Source organism: Poecilia reticulata, linkage group LG2, assembly GCF_000633615.1.
Source record: "Poecilia reticulata strain Guanapo linkage group LG2, Guppy_female_1.0+MT, whole genome shotgun sequence".
Lineage (NCBI taxonomy): Eukaryota > Metazoa > Chordata > Actinopteri > Cyprinodontiformes > Poeciliidae > Poecilia > Poecilia reticulata.
Window position 1 is genome coordinate 30,791,990 of NC_024332.1, and position 14,108 is coordinate 30,806,097.

Sequence of the window (14,108 nt, forward strand, 5' to 3'; positions counted from 1 at the left end):
AATCTCACAGTGATACAATTTATGCAATGACTGCATAAAAAATCTTATAAAAATGTACTCGTTTTTTTTTTTTTTTTTTAAACCTCACAGGACAAATAATCCCCTACAATAATGTAAAAACTCTTTCGCCATTTCCCCCCCCACACACAACCAATGATAATTGAAATAATTACAGTATGTGCACATTCAGTTTTGGCTCCAAATAAGTGGCTCTGGTTGTATGGCTTAAGAAGGATTTACTGAAAATGCCTGATCATCTGAAAGAATATCCATCTGAGCCAAATCACAGTTAAGCAAATCAGCTAAAATTTTGCATTTTATAAATGTTAGATAAAATACCTTAAGTGGTTCTAAAAAATACTCTAATATGTGTATTATTTCCCCTTTTTTAATAGGAATAAACTGCAGAGTAAAAGTGTGTTACTTTACTAGACTTTAATGTCACGTAGCAGAAACCGTCACAGAGAGCTGCTCTGCACAGTGTGCCGACTGCGTCGTTCATGTCTGAACTGAAATGTGTCCCTTTAAGAAGAAAATAACTTTGATGCCTTAGTTTGGTGCAGTAAAGTAGTAATGAAGCTGACTGTCTTCGAAGCTGTACTCCTGCTTGATGTGCCGAAGCATACCGCCCTGCTGCAGCCGCGTCCCGTAGAGGACCGCCTCGCCGCGGTCCTGCGCCAAGCCCACCTGCTGCAGCCAATCCACCAGCTCACAGCCGCGGAAACAGTCCAGCATGGTCCTCACACCACACCTGTAAGGCAATGAAGCTTTTAGCTGCTGCTGCTCTGAACAGACACAGAGAAGGAGCTGAGCGACATAAACGCATGCGAGGCACAGCGCGAGAGTCAATATTTAGGGAATATTTTCACGGGTATTTTTAGATAACCTCCAAGAATGTCTTACAAACATAAACCACGGAGCACATTTACTCAAGACGGATTCTAAACAATTTCAGACCAGGGCAGCTCTCACCTTCTCTTTTTAACAATGTCATGAAAACACTGTTGTTTGTGGTATTTGGTGAACTGGAGGCAGGTCATCCTGATGTCGTCTGGTAAATCCAGATCCGGTTCTTCGATTTTCTTCTTTCCAAACCAGCGACTGTATAACCTGAAAAACACGTTAAAAGAATAAAAAAATAAATCTAGGTTAATACAATATATATGGTACAATACAGTTCTGATGAGAAGTTCACATACATTCATCATTGGCAAGAATGTCACATTACTTAAAATGTTTTTTGGTTAAATAAGACAAACATTTAACTCTGCTGAGGTTTCAAACATCCATCAGAGCTGCTTTTAGAGTCACAGGCCAAGATGTGAACCTCATTAAAAATGTCTGAAAATTTTAAACCAACCTATTTAAATAAGTTCTAGCATACAAAACAACAACTTGACTGATTCCAGTACACTGTGGACAGCTAAAAGAAGCTTTTGGGTTCTCTCCAACTTAAGAGGCAAGTCATCAATAATTTGTGGGGCTCTGTTTACATTTTAACACTGTAGTTCTTGTTTTCAAAAATCATTGAAGTAGTATGTAGCAAAATCAATCCAACTTGATTCAATAACACGTCAAATAAATGTGTAAAAATCTGAAGTTAGTATGACATTCCTGCTAATGGTAAATGTCTTGTGTTTGTATCGCTCTTTATCAAGTCTATAGGACCTCAAAGCGTTTTACACCTCAGTCATTCACACATTCACACGCTGTCAAGCTACTGGATAGTAGCCACAGCTGCTGTAGGGCAGAAGCGCTCCACCGGCAGGTTGACCGCCACCATCGCACCGGGGAAGCGTAGGTAAATTTCTTTAAAAATTTGCATTTATTACATTACCTCTTCAATGGCAGTAAAATAATATTCTTGTCCAACCCGAAAAGAGCAAAGGAGATAAATCCCTGCCAACAGGAAGAAGGGGTTATTATTGCTGTGCTTCTGTGTGGGAGGAAATTTAAGTGATTTAGGGACTTCTGTATTCATTAGACTAACCTGTCCGTAGTTTGCTATAGCACAGAAGAACTGAAGCTCCAAGTAGAGTCTCCCATGAAGGTGGTTGTAAAGCAACCACAGGCTGCTGGAAAGGTTCTGTGGTTAGAAGAACATGAGATAAGTTATACTCTGCAGATTCACTGGTGTCTTTGGTAAAGATGTGAATCAAATCTTAAAGTAATTTCAGTTGCATAGCATCACTAGGAAAAAAGCATTAAATTTGAGACAATTTTTTCATTTTACTTAATTCAGATTTGACTTTTTTAAAACTGATGAAAAAAAAAACTTCCAACTAATAATTCACTACTTTGTCTTTCACTCATAAATATATGTCATGACACAGAGGTCTATTTCTTTGGACCAGTGGCATGAATTAAAAACTGGATTTTTTCTAAAATTTACAGTTTCAGATTATGCTACCGAAATAAAAGAATAATTTATTTCCACTCAGTTTTACTCATATTTTTCAGGAGAGGAAACAAATTTGTCCACAGCTGTATATTTGAAAAAATAGGTCAGTCCTGTGTCAGCTCAAGCTTGTATAAATAATTACATGATTTTATTTTTTGAAACATGTTTTTTTTGTCATTCTATTGTCAGATCTACAGGAACAAATAAAACCTTTAGCTGAAAAAACATAGAAAACTGAGGCGTCTCTATTGTGGTTTTAAAATCAGGAGTATTTCTCTGAAATGAGCTGGAAATCAACCATTTGTTTGTATGGTTTGCGATGATTGCGGTCTTTTACTCACAGCCAGAAGGAAGACAGTCAGGAGCAGACACAGGAGCACATGACGGACCACTTGTCTGTCTTTCACCTGCTGTTGCTCCTCCATCTGAGCAAGGAGACAGTCTGTCGACTCGCAGCCATTCCCACAATGAACTGTAGAGGGCAGCAGCGCACAGAAAATGAACAAAACGGCTCACAAGAGAGAGGACTGTTGCACCAAAAGTGGCCTTACAGTCCTCAAAGCAAAATGTTAAAAACTAAGGAAGTTGATTCAGGTCTGGGGCATCTCCTGTAGGGTTTTAGTGAACTTAAAATATTTGTGCGAGAGAGAATTTGTGACAGTGGGCCGTCAGTGGAAATACCTGGGAGGGAGCTTAGGCTGTCGTTTGTGCTGATGATCATGTCAGGCATGGGCGTGGCTGGAGCACAGGCACATCTGAAACACTCTGATAGCAACCAAAATGAAGAATAATATTACATTTTGTGTCTGTATTATTTACAGTGGGGTTTTTTGTAATTACAACTACAAACTAATATTAAGGTTGTGGTTGTTTTATGCTAAAATGAGAAAGATTTAATACATCAATATTTTTGCAAGGCAGTGTAAGTACAGTTGAACACGATCATGCACTCAATGGTGAAATAATTTTATGATTCTGCTAAAATGACTCACATTTTACTTTCTGTTTATGGGTTTCAAAACACACATCAGAAACTTTTCAAAATATCAGGAGATTTTAAATAACTGAACTGAAAATAAGGTCATGACTGTAAAGAAGCAAGACTGGGTGTTTCAACAAAGTAATGATGCAAATCCTATGACAAAGAAATGGTTCAAAAGACATAAAAACCACCATTTTCAATGAGAATTTTACTCTCCAGGCCTAAATCCTAATGAAAACCTGCAAGATGAAGGTTTGCAGGTTTGCAAAAAAAAAAATGCTAAACTGTCCATAACTGTTTGCCAATGGCAGCTCATTGATAAATCTAAATTGGTGTTACCGATTCTTGCCCTTATTGCTAGTATTCAAGTGTTTTAATAACCAATTGCAGATATTTTGGCAAGATAGTTTTTGATACATAAAAGTAAGGCTGTATAATGTAATAGAAAAACATGACAATGCGACATCATTGTCAAATGTTATTGATTGTGATTAACATAGTTTCATGTCTGCTCTTTTTTTCCTGTTATAATAATGTACTCAACTGTTCCCTTTATATTTCTGACCTTGGGTTCCCTACATGACTCCTGAAATGTTACAAACTACCAGATATTGCATCAAAGCGGTCGATGATGGCTGCAATTTGATAGCTTGTGTAGCTCAACCCGAAAGTAACATTAATACTCATGCTGCAAACATCCAGGGCAGTAAATCAGAAAAGAACTAGACTGTAGAACTATAAAATGGAAATGAGGTGAAATGACCAGCCTGGATGTTAGATCATTTGCTTTCCATTTATGGTGCGAGAACTGTTTACACCTTTCCAGTCAGAGCAATTAATTTCACTGCAGGTGCAATGGCAATAAAAGTATTCATTCAACCATTCAAATAATACTTTTTGACAAAAATATGTCAAATCTAAAACATTTTCAGAGTAGAAAGTACCTCCTCCTGTTCCGGTTTCTGGCTCTATGAGAGTCTGAGTTTCTGGTTCGACCTCGGTCACCTGATCCTGGTAAGGCTCAAATGAACTTTCTCCGTCTTCGTATTCTTCATCTTGCTCCCAACTTCCTCTACTAAGACACACCAAAGAGAATCCTCCAAGAAGTATGCTGAAGCTGACCACTACTGTAGTGCAAATGATCTAAGAAAGAAAAACAATAGAAAATGTGTCAAAATTTGGAGCTTTGACGTTTTACTGTGAATAGCAAAAATTGTTAGCATTATTCTTCCTTTGTGTGTTTTATACCTGAAGTTTGCCATAGAAGAAGGAAGAATCAATAGCGTCAGACCTTTTTTCGCCGAAGATGAGCAGAATAGAGGTTAGCAAAGAGGGGATCCTGTAAAACATGAGTTTGTTCAGGTAATTAAAATGTCAAACAGAAACAGCTTAGCAACACTGCCATAAAACATGGAGCTGTGGCACTGATCTGGATTAAAAACCTGCAGGACTGAAACAACAGAACACACAGTTAAACACAGAAATGCAACACTATTAAACTGATACATAAAACCATGAAATTTATCTTGCTTCTTTGCATTTCTTTCTTTATTTTTTAATTGGAAGACTCAGATAATTTTCTCAAACTTTATTTTTGCTTTCACTTTTTGGCTTTTCTGTGCCTGTAAATGTATTTAGATCCGTTTTCTTTATATACTACTGTATAAATAACAAGTTACCTATACAAATGAGAATATGTTTTTAGAGGAATGAAGAGAAAAAAACAATACACAGATAATGATGTTAATAATCACTGAACCAGCCAAAAAGTGATAAATGCATTTTAGCTTTTAGTTTGAAGTCCATTTAAACAAATATACAAGCACAGACTAGAGGCCAAGAAAACACAAACTAATACAATACTCTTAGAGAAACCAGATGCTTGTTATGTCAATCCAGATTATATTTTGAGATATAACCTGGATTTAATTTTCTATGAATCAGAGGTGACTCACCCCCAGCCTGCGATGATCAGCGCACCTGGTGCTCCTCTAAGATCCTCATACTTTTTCATAAGCACAATTGAGAGTGCTATTAATCCTAAAACCAAAGACATTTTATTCACAAAAATAACAATCAAGTGCAGATTTTGGAGTTGCACCAACTCCACATGAGGATAAATGTGTTGTCGGCTTACCTGGCCACATAAAACTACTGTAGAGTGAAGTAGACAGCAACGTGAAAATGAGGACCTGCGCAACAAAGTTGTCTTCCTTCACCACAAAGTTCCACAGAATCATCCCAATGCAGCTGAACAGCTAGAAAACCACATCACCAAACACACAATTAACGGCTTTGCTGAAGATAAGTTAGTTGGAGCTACAGTTTGTTTTTTTTTTCAGATGAAAATACAATTGAAACCAAGACTGCCTGCTTACCTGCGCCAAGAACAGGTTGACTGTAAACATGTGAGGAAGTCTCTTAAACTTTTTACTTAAAAACATGACAGCAACTGTCCACAGCTGGCAGGAAATAAAAAACATTTTAAAATTAGTTATGCAAAAAAAATATATATAGACTTATTAAACTCTTCTGTTTGCTAAAACTAAACATAAATGTACTTCATAAAAAAACTTGGAAATATTTGATATTGTCAACATTTTAAAGTTTACAGCAAAAATCAGGAAAATATGACACATGGCTGAGTCACAGCTGACATTGGTTTTTCAAGGCAGATCAAATAGTCTCCTTAGAGACATGCCTCTCTAAAATGGAAAGACACAGCCATAAATAGATAATGCCTTGTCAGCTGTAAACGTCAGAGAATGAAGAACAGTTTGCCCACAGATCCTTTAAGCAGGAAGGTGGCTGAGATTTGAGTTACTGTGTAAAGACAATAGATTTCTGCTAAAAATCAGAAACAGCATTTCTGTCTGAAACACCTCTATTTTGTTTTTAAGGAAACAACCGTTCATGTTGAAGGGGAGTTTTTCCATTTCCACTATTTCTACATGTGCTACAGTATGATAGATAGATGCTGTTAAGAAAATCTGCAGTGTTTCCTTAGATGGAAACTTTAAAACACATATTAAACATGAACTGAACTTAACTGTTTGATAACTAGGATCAGCTGGAATGTATGCATTACTGGGGTGAATTACATCTTTTGTAAAGTATCTTGAGATGACACAAGTACCTATAACACCATGTAAATAAAGTGAACTGGTTTGGTACATTGCACTTCAATTCTTGCCTACAAAAATCAGATTAAGCTTTTTTTCCCCTAAATGCCTGAGCTAAATCAACAAAGGACATGGCAGTGCTTTGACTTCATTTAATCAGCACTTTTACACACCACACATGTAAAAAATGGTTGGAAATGACGTTAAAGGATCAAATACCATACTGTTGTACCAAAGATAACTTGATGGTGTCACTATTTTGGCAGCTATTGCTTCAGTCCAATTAAATCCTCAGAGGTAAAACTTTCCTAACTGAATGCTGTCAGAGTTTTATATTATTTTATCCTTATTTCGAGCAGGCATTCACCAATGTGGTAAGTTACAGCTACATTGGATCCATCAAAGAGTACTTCTATATTCCTGGTAGGGTGCTGGTCTATTAGATCTCTAATCTACTGCTTTCGGGTGTTTCTCCCTCTTCACTGGACAAATCATTATAATGGTTGTCACATTCTAACTGGCAGCTTTATTATTATAATCTTCCTCTAGTGTGGCCATTTTGCAATGCACATTTACTCAAATTTAGTGCCAAGTACCTCACTCCTTTGGCTTTAGCATCAGCTTCTTGTGCTGCCTTTCTTACTTGTATAATTTTTTTTTATTTTGGGCCTCGAAATAAAATATCCATCTTGAACCTCAAGCCACAACAGCATTGAAAGAAGGAAACATCGTCTTTCAGAAAACAGTGAAGCGGTTAAACTATATGGATATGCAGAATGCAGAACCAGAAGCGGTTAGTTACATGTTTCTTAAAGTGGCACTGAAAGTGAGAATGAGGAAGCGGGTCTGAGTGAGTGACGAACCAGTGAGGCAACTCATCCTCTGAACAGCTGAGCCTCTCAAAGACAGATGGTTTAGCATTTTAAAACATGAAAAAAAATAAGATTTTATAAGTATATATCATTTCCTTTAAAAGAAGGAAGTGATACTTCTGTGGACGAGTGAGAGAAATGCAATCCAAACGCTAAACTGGGTTGATTTATCAAGCCACGATTGACTTGTAGTTCCAGAAGTCGCCAATCCACTTCTCAGAAGAATAAAAACTAAACAAAGAAACCAAGTAACAATCTGTTGTACAGCCAGTTATGAACGAGTCTGTGCATGTTACAGTCACTTACCAGAGCCACTAAGCTCACTATGCTCATATTAAAGCTGACACTCTCAAGTGAATGCATCAGACACTGGGGATCCATTAAGTGGATGGTAAGCAGCCAGGCTGAGACGTACATTATTGGAGCTGAGAGAAAAGTGCTGATCACCATCCCAGAGGTCACCTGACACAATGAAAAACATGTTCAGGAAAGTTTTAAAAAGATACATTCCAAGCAAATAAGAAAGTTGAGCTGTAGTTCATGCAGTAACTCACAACTTCTAGTTCTGCGTTGTAGAAAACAGCATAGATGGCCACGCTTGGTGCAGTGGGGAAGACTCCGTAAAGAAAGGCATAATCTGAGAGGCTGGAGTGGTTTGTAGTATTGCTGCTGTTATCCAAAACATCCACCATATCCTTACAGATAAGCGGCATTACCAGCCTTGAAGTCCAAAAAAACAAGATATGAAATAGTTAAAAGTGCAAACCGGAGGAACTGAAACACTTAGATAACTGTGGTTAAAATGCAGACATGTAATTCTATAATGACCTATGGTCTGAGAAGGTCTGAGTCATCTAAACCATTAGCACAAAACACATTGGGAGCCCTTCTCTTTACTCAGCCTCTAACACCAAGTATCACTATAATGGTAAAGCATTTATTAGTAAAAATATCCATAAGGTGCAATGAAATTCAACTCACAGTTTGGCTGTAATGAGCAAAATCAGTGTCACAACAGTGGATCTGGTCAGTTTTCTCAACTGGCCCACCATGGTCAGACCCAAATAGAACAAAGCTGCTCCACCAAAAGAGTTGCCCAAGCCGTCTATGAACTCAGCCATGAAAGCAGGGATTCTCTGGTGCAGGGCAAAGTGGGCGATGATGCCTACAATAACCATGAATACAATGGGGTTCTTCAAGACTTGCAGGACTACATGTCCCACAATCAGCAGTTTTCTCTGCTGGTGGTTTCCCTGATTCTTCCACTTTTGGATCTCGCACAGTGCAAAGCCGATGGGATTTAGGAGCATCAGGGACACGGGTGCAACCAGGTAGATGTACTGGAGGTACTCTGGGTATGTGCTCTGGTAGAGGGCTTCAACTGCAGACAGGAGGCAACAGGGTCAAAGAAAAATAACAAAAACAGGCAAATGTAAGATCTAATTAGTCATTAGTTGTTTTATTCTAAAATGTTGAACTGAAATTATCCTAGACACATGCAAGCAACATTCATTATAAATATTTTTATGAAAATCGGGTTGAGAAACATAAACCCACCAATTCTGGTAGAAGAAAAGTTATTTCAGAAATATTCAATTACTTGAGCAAATGAAAGTGAAGTGTTAGCCACTGGCAGCAACACAAAGAGAAACTGTATGCAAAATCTTGCTAGAGCTTTGACCATGAATTTGAAACAGGTTCATCCTGCTCCAACTGCTAAACTGAGTCACAATCTACAGAAAAGGGGCCAGGCATTTTCAGTTTTTCTATCGCATTCACTTGTTCTTCTACTCACTTGTTTCATCTATTAGGTTAGATTAAACTTTGTTCTTTGCTTAGATTATTTCAATCAAGGACTGATTGAAATAATCAGTCCTTGATTGTTATTGTTGTTGAAATTACATCTGTAGTGATGGTGAGAGGTTCATATAAATGGGCTTTCAAGATGCATTTGAACTATTCATTTGTCTAGGTGGAATGATTACATGATAACCAACATCTGTGGGGGTTTTTTAGACTGGAATTTGGTCTAGTCTTTTTGATTCTCTTTACTTAATATCTAGTTGAAAAGTTGCAAAAGTGTAGCTGTTGGTAGGAGGGGAAGACTTTAAAAGTAGCTTCTCATCTTCATTAGTTCCACCATTTTGCAAAAATGCATCTGTAATGGCAGATAAGCAAACCCAGTATGACGCTGCTAGAGTTACACAATAAAGATTGTGATGAGGGAAACAAAAAGAGAGAACATTGTTATTGCCATACTCTGTAATTTTATGGTAATTAAAAGTTTTCCTAATATAATGCAGTACTAAAAAATAGAGAAGAAAAAATATTGGTAGGGCACAAATAGTATTTGATAGGTAAAATTTTGTGTGGTTTAGAGAAATTCGCATCAATTTGAATCCCCTCCTCCAAAATTAACACTTTCAAGCACAACTGGAATTTGCAACTGAGTACCTGGACTTCTGTAGAGAAATTTAAGCTCATATAAGTTAAAGACTGAGCTATTTGGCCACAACACTGAAATATGTTAGAAGTAGTCATGGTGAAGCTTTCAAATATAACACAACTGTTTTCACGGTAAAGCATTGTGGTAAAATCATGCAGAGGGTATATTTTCCAAATTTGTCAACTTCCCCTCAAATCAACAACCAGACAGTTGCAATCTTCTGCTAGATGTTCCAATTGGAAATTAATACCGTTCTGAAAATGCTTAATCAGTCAAAATTTGTGCTTTTTAAAATGCATCTGAAGTTCCAAAGTAATATATGATGCAGATGCTTACACAAAAATACACTTACCTATTGGGTAGCCCAAAGCAAAGTCATTGCTTTGGGTTGCAAATATTGAGAAGATGCCAGCCTTACTGTAGCGGCTGTCAGGACTGGACACTATCAGAGTGAGGAAGCAAACGATGCAAAATACAGACACTTTAGCGATGAGGATTCCCCACAGGAAGGGCCAGATGACGTTCCCAAAGTCCAGCAACACCATGTTCTTAAAAAGGAGCGCAGGGAGAGCAAACTTTGATACAAAGTTGCCCAATCCTTTGGCCTGAGTGGAGGTGATGATGTTGGTCCTTCCTGCGATGTATCCACACAGGATGATCCCAAAGCACTCCAGGAGAGCAGGTAGCAGCCTGTCTATGGACATGGTGGAGGGCACTGCAGGAGGGCTGGGGCTCCCCTCCACGTTGTAGCCGCCTGCTGTCTCCATGATGTTTTTGTGCGTTTTCTGTCAAAAGTGATCTGTTATCATGCTAAAGTGGAGAGGTTCACCGACCTGACACTGAAGGCGGAAGACAGAGAGAGGAGGACACTTTCAACTTCTGATTTAATTTTAAGATTATTTGGTAACCAAAACGCATTTTTTTTATGTTAAATAATTCCTCAAAAATACACCGTAATATTAATAAATAAAGCGACGTATAAAATATATAACCTAATTTAAACTGCTATGTCTTTAAAAATATCTACTCTTACCTTTGTAACAGCCGATGTCCCCTCCTATGTGCCCCATGTGTCGGTTTTTGTAGTTCACTATAAGCAGCCGTTGAGAGTTAAAATAGCCAGCTAATCTTTAACTGGAGGAACAAAAAGCATAAAATAGAACTAAATTCCGAAAAAACAGTCGGGAAAGTGGTTAAGAAACAATTAATCTAGCTTGTTTATGTTCCCTGTTACGAAGTCACTGGTCAACGTCACTGCCTGTGCTTTTCTTAATCTCTGATTTGTCACACAACCCGACCAATCACGTTCATGAGAGAGAGCGAATGGGCGGGGCTTAAGGAGCGCAACCTCTCAAACGTTATCATACTTGGTTATAAAACTAGTGATAACCTGAACTGAAAAAAAAACATGGAGAGCTACAGACAAATACTTTATTAGTAATAAAATACTCTACAGAATAGAATATGCAACACTGCAGTCAACGATGTTCTCAACTAACCATTTTAGCTGAGAATTATTTGCAGAAGCATATCTGCAAGACAAACATTTTTTTTACAACCTTTCTATGTTTACCTTATTAAAGCACAAACTTTGATTCAGCTGTTTAAATGTATCCACCAGGAAGATACGGAGAGCTGGAAACAGAGATTGCAGTCAGATGCCATATTTCGACCAACAATCTTCCTCTTTTAATGGGCCTCTGATTTGGAACAATTTGCTACCAATAATCAAACAGTTGGCAAGCCATAAGATTTTACATTTCACACTGAAACACTTTTGTAAAATTGATGCAGTGTTTTGTTAAAACAATAATTTTAAAAAAATCTTTTCAATCACATTGTTCAGCATATCAAATACTTTTCTTGACACTCTGATGTGGAGAACCTGAAACACATTGTGCTCTTTAACTTTCTTCATGATTTACCACCAGTGATTTATGCAGAAGAAACACAAAATTCGACAATTTTCCATAATGTTGAAAATTACTGAAGACCTTTTTTGTTTTGTGCTTGTGCTCAATCCTGAAATATCTGTAAGATGGCAGACTGTCTAAAAGTCAGTGGTTTCCCAACCCTGGTGCTTTTAGATATTTCCCTGCTTTAATGCACGGAATTCAGTTGATTGCAGTTGAGTAAACACCTGTTAATCTGCCATTAATTGAAATCAGCTGACCTGAAACACCTGAAACATGCAGGGCAGTGTGCCTTGAAGATCAGGGTTGGAAAACATGGGTCTAAGTCAAACTCTGGCAGTTCATGCAGTGCCTAAAAAGGAAGTGGTGAAGTGGAAGACAAAAGAAGAAGTGTCAAAGCTGTAAAGATCATTTTGAAAGAGAACTAGAAAGTCATTTCTTAACAAAAGAGGGAAGAAATGTAGCAACGACTTGACACAGAAACTGCTACGCCATCCTTCATTTAATCCTCTGTGCCAGATGTTACGAGCTGTTTAGGAACCACCTTGTTGATGCTAATATACAATTTGAAGTCTGTCAAAGTATCGTATTGCTCATATTTATGGTAATTGATCAAGCCAAATATAAATAAATAGAAAACTGGCTCAAATAATATTTTTATGACACATTTCGACTAACAAAGTGGGAAGAGGTTTAAAAAACTGGTTATTTACTTGCTAAACTGTCTATTATATGCTGTACTGTCTTGCACCATTGAGTTTACAATTTTTTTTCTGCTATATGACTTTAGGTCAAATATAAGGGTTTAAACAAAGAAGCAAACAAACCAACAAGAAAATAAAGTCATGCAAAACGGGAACAAAAAAGGTACAATCAATATTGAGGTCTGATTTAAAGATTGAAAAAAAAAATCAGTCTTATTTAATGTAAGCAATGAAGAGCTTCTTTGGACTTCTACAAAGCTGTGTAGCTGAGTCAATCAATATGCATACTGTAGATGGGGGTCTGCAACTTCCAACTGCAAAGCCGCATACTGTAGACCTTCCTTCCCTATTATCTTTGAATKCATAGACCTGTGCACTTATTTTAAGACAAAAATACAACTTATTTAATATCAATATCAAATAGAATAGATGGAAGAGAAAAACAGAACAAAGCAACGCATCTGTTCTGTAGGCTGCCACTAGAGGGCAGAATAACATAGAAAATATGACTGCAAAGCTTGAAGAAATCAAAATTGCATTAAAGTTTACCTTTACCTCTTCTTTCCTTCTATCTCCTTGTTACTTTTGTCTGACATTAATCTTTTCTGTCACAAACTGAACATGTAGTTGAAAACAGAAAAATTGGCCGAGTTTTTTTTTTTTTTTCTGGTATTGAAATGGAAAGTATAAATGCCAGCAGTATTTCAAGATTGTGTAAGGGATAACAGCAAAACAAGATAATAAAATAACTTTTTAAAGTATATATTGAAATGTGTAATAAATGGATATAATAAACAGATTCCCTTTTCTGAACTAAATTATTGAAATAAAAAATATTTCTATGATGTTCAGAATATTAAGCTGCACTTGTGTGCAGTTACACAACAGGAGATAAATGGTTGATCCCAAGCAAAAGGTTCATGTTAAAGAGAAAGTAGAAAGGAATTGCTAAGTTGATTTCAAAGTCCTCCTTTTAGCTCTTTATCAGTAATTTATTGTCGTTTTGTGATACGTTTAAACAAAGATAATAGACATATTATTATCTAATCTTTAGAAGGTTCCGATGTTTATATATTAAACACACATGGGGAGATAATAGCAGATTTACATTAAAAAGTAAAAGAAAATATATTTTAAATATTTTAAATCATATTTATTTTTCTAAGAAAAATGTGGAGATCTGAGGATATTGCGTGCGATGTCTCTGAATCGCTGAAAGGGAGAGCTGTTTCTATTTCTCGCATCCAATCAAAAATAAATAAATAAATAAATAAATAAATAAATAAATAAATAAATAAATAAATAAACCCTCTACAATTAACACACCAAAATCAGTGCTTTGCTTATTGCATAGGCAAATTATAATTACACGGTAAGAAGTCCGTTTTATTTTATAAGCTCTAAAATAATAAATGACCCTAACCCATATTTTGGCATACTACACAGAAGTGTTTTGTTCATGTTGTTTCTTGTTTTGCTGTTATCCCATTGAGAGCATCTTCTTGAGCTGGCTTCTCCTCCACCCATTCCTGTCAGCAGCCATATCAGAGACTAGGATCTAGTGATGTATTATACATTAAAGCTAAGGCCTGCTTTCAGACATGACAGCGCAGAGGGACACTGGGTAATGAGGCAGGCCTTATACACTGGGAACATTGCCAGATGTGC

General features: G+C 36.9%; 1 protein-coding gene across 1 annotated transcript; it reads right to left on the bottom strand.

The window, feature by feature from the left end:
• Positions 1 to 61: 61 nt before the first annotated feature.
• On the bottom strand, positions 62 to 11,100 carry gpr155a (G protein-coupled receptor 155a). Its single transcript, XM_008399023.2, has 16 exons — positions 10,857 to 11,100; positions 10,176 to 10,662; positions 8,359 to 8,758; positions 7,932 to 8,097; positions 7,684 to 7,839; positions 5,762 to 5,845; positions 5,521 to 5,641; positions 5,339 to 5,423; positions 4,632 to 4,722; positions 4,328 to 4,526; positions 3,083 to 3,166; positions 2,743 to 2,873; positions 1,991 to 2,086; positions 1,838 to 1,899; positions 973 to 1,110; positions 62 to 751 (listed from the first exon to the last, which is right to left on the bottom strand). The coding sequence occupies exons 2-16, from the start codon at positions 10,588 to 10,590 to the stop codon at positions 550 to 552; spliced, it is 2,430 nt and encodes an 809-aa protein (XP_008397245.1). The 5' UTR covers positions 10,591 to 10,662; positions 10,857 to 11,100; the 3' UTR covers positions 62 to 549.
• Between the last annotated feature and the right edge of the window lie 3,008 nt (positions 11,101 to 14,108).

What these genes read in the sequence shown, in the direction of transcription:
- gpr155a (XM_008399023.2), bottom strand. Translation starts at nt 10,590, where the DNA reads ATGGAGACAGCAGGCGGCTACAACGTGGAGGGGAGCCCCAGCCCTCCT. An exon ending in TCAACCTGTTCTTGGCGCAG is followed by an intron (nt 5,642 to 5,761) that starts GTAAGCAGGCAG and finishes GTGGTTTTCTAG; the next exon opens with CTGTTCAGCTGCATTGGGAT. An exon ending in CAGCCTAAGCTCCCTCCCAG is followed by an intron (nt 2,874 to 3,082) that starts GTATTTCCACTG and finishes TGCCCTCTACAG; the next exon opens with TTCATTGTGGGAATGGCTGC.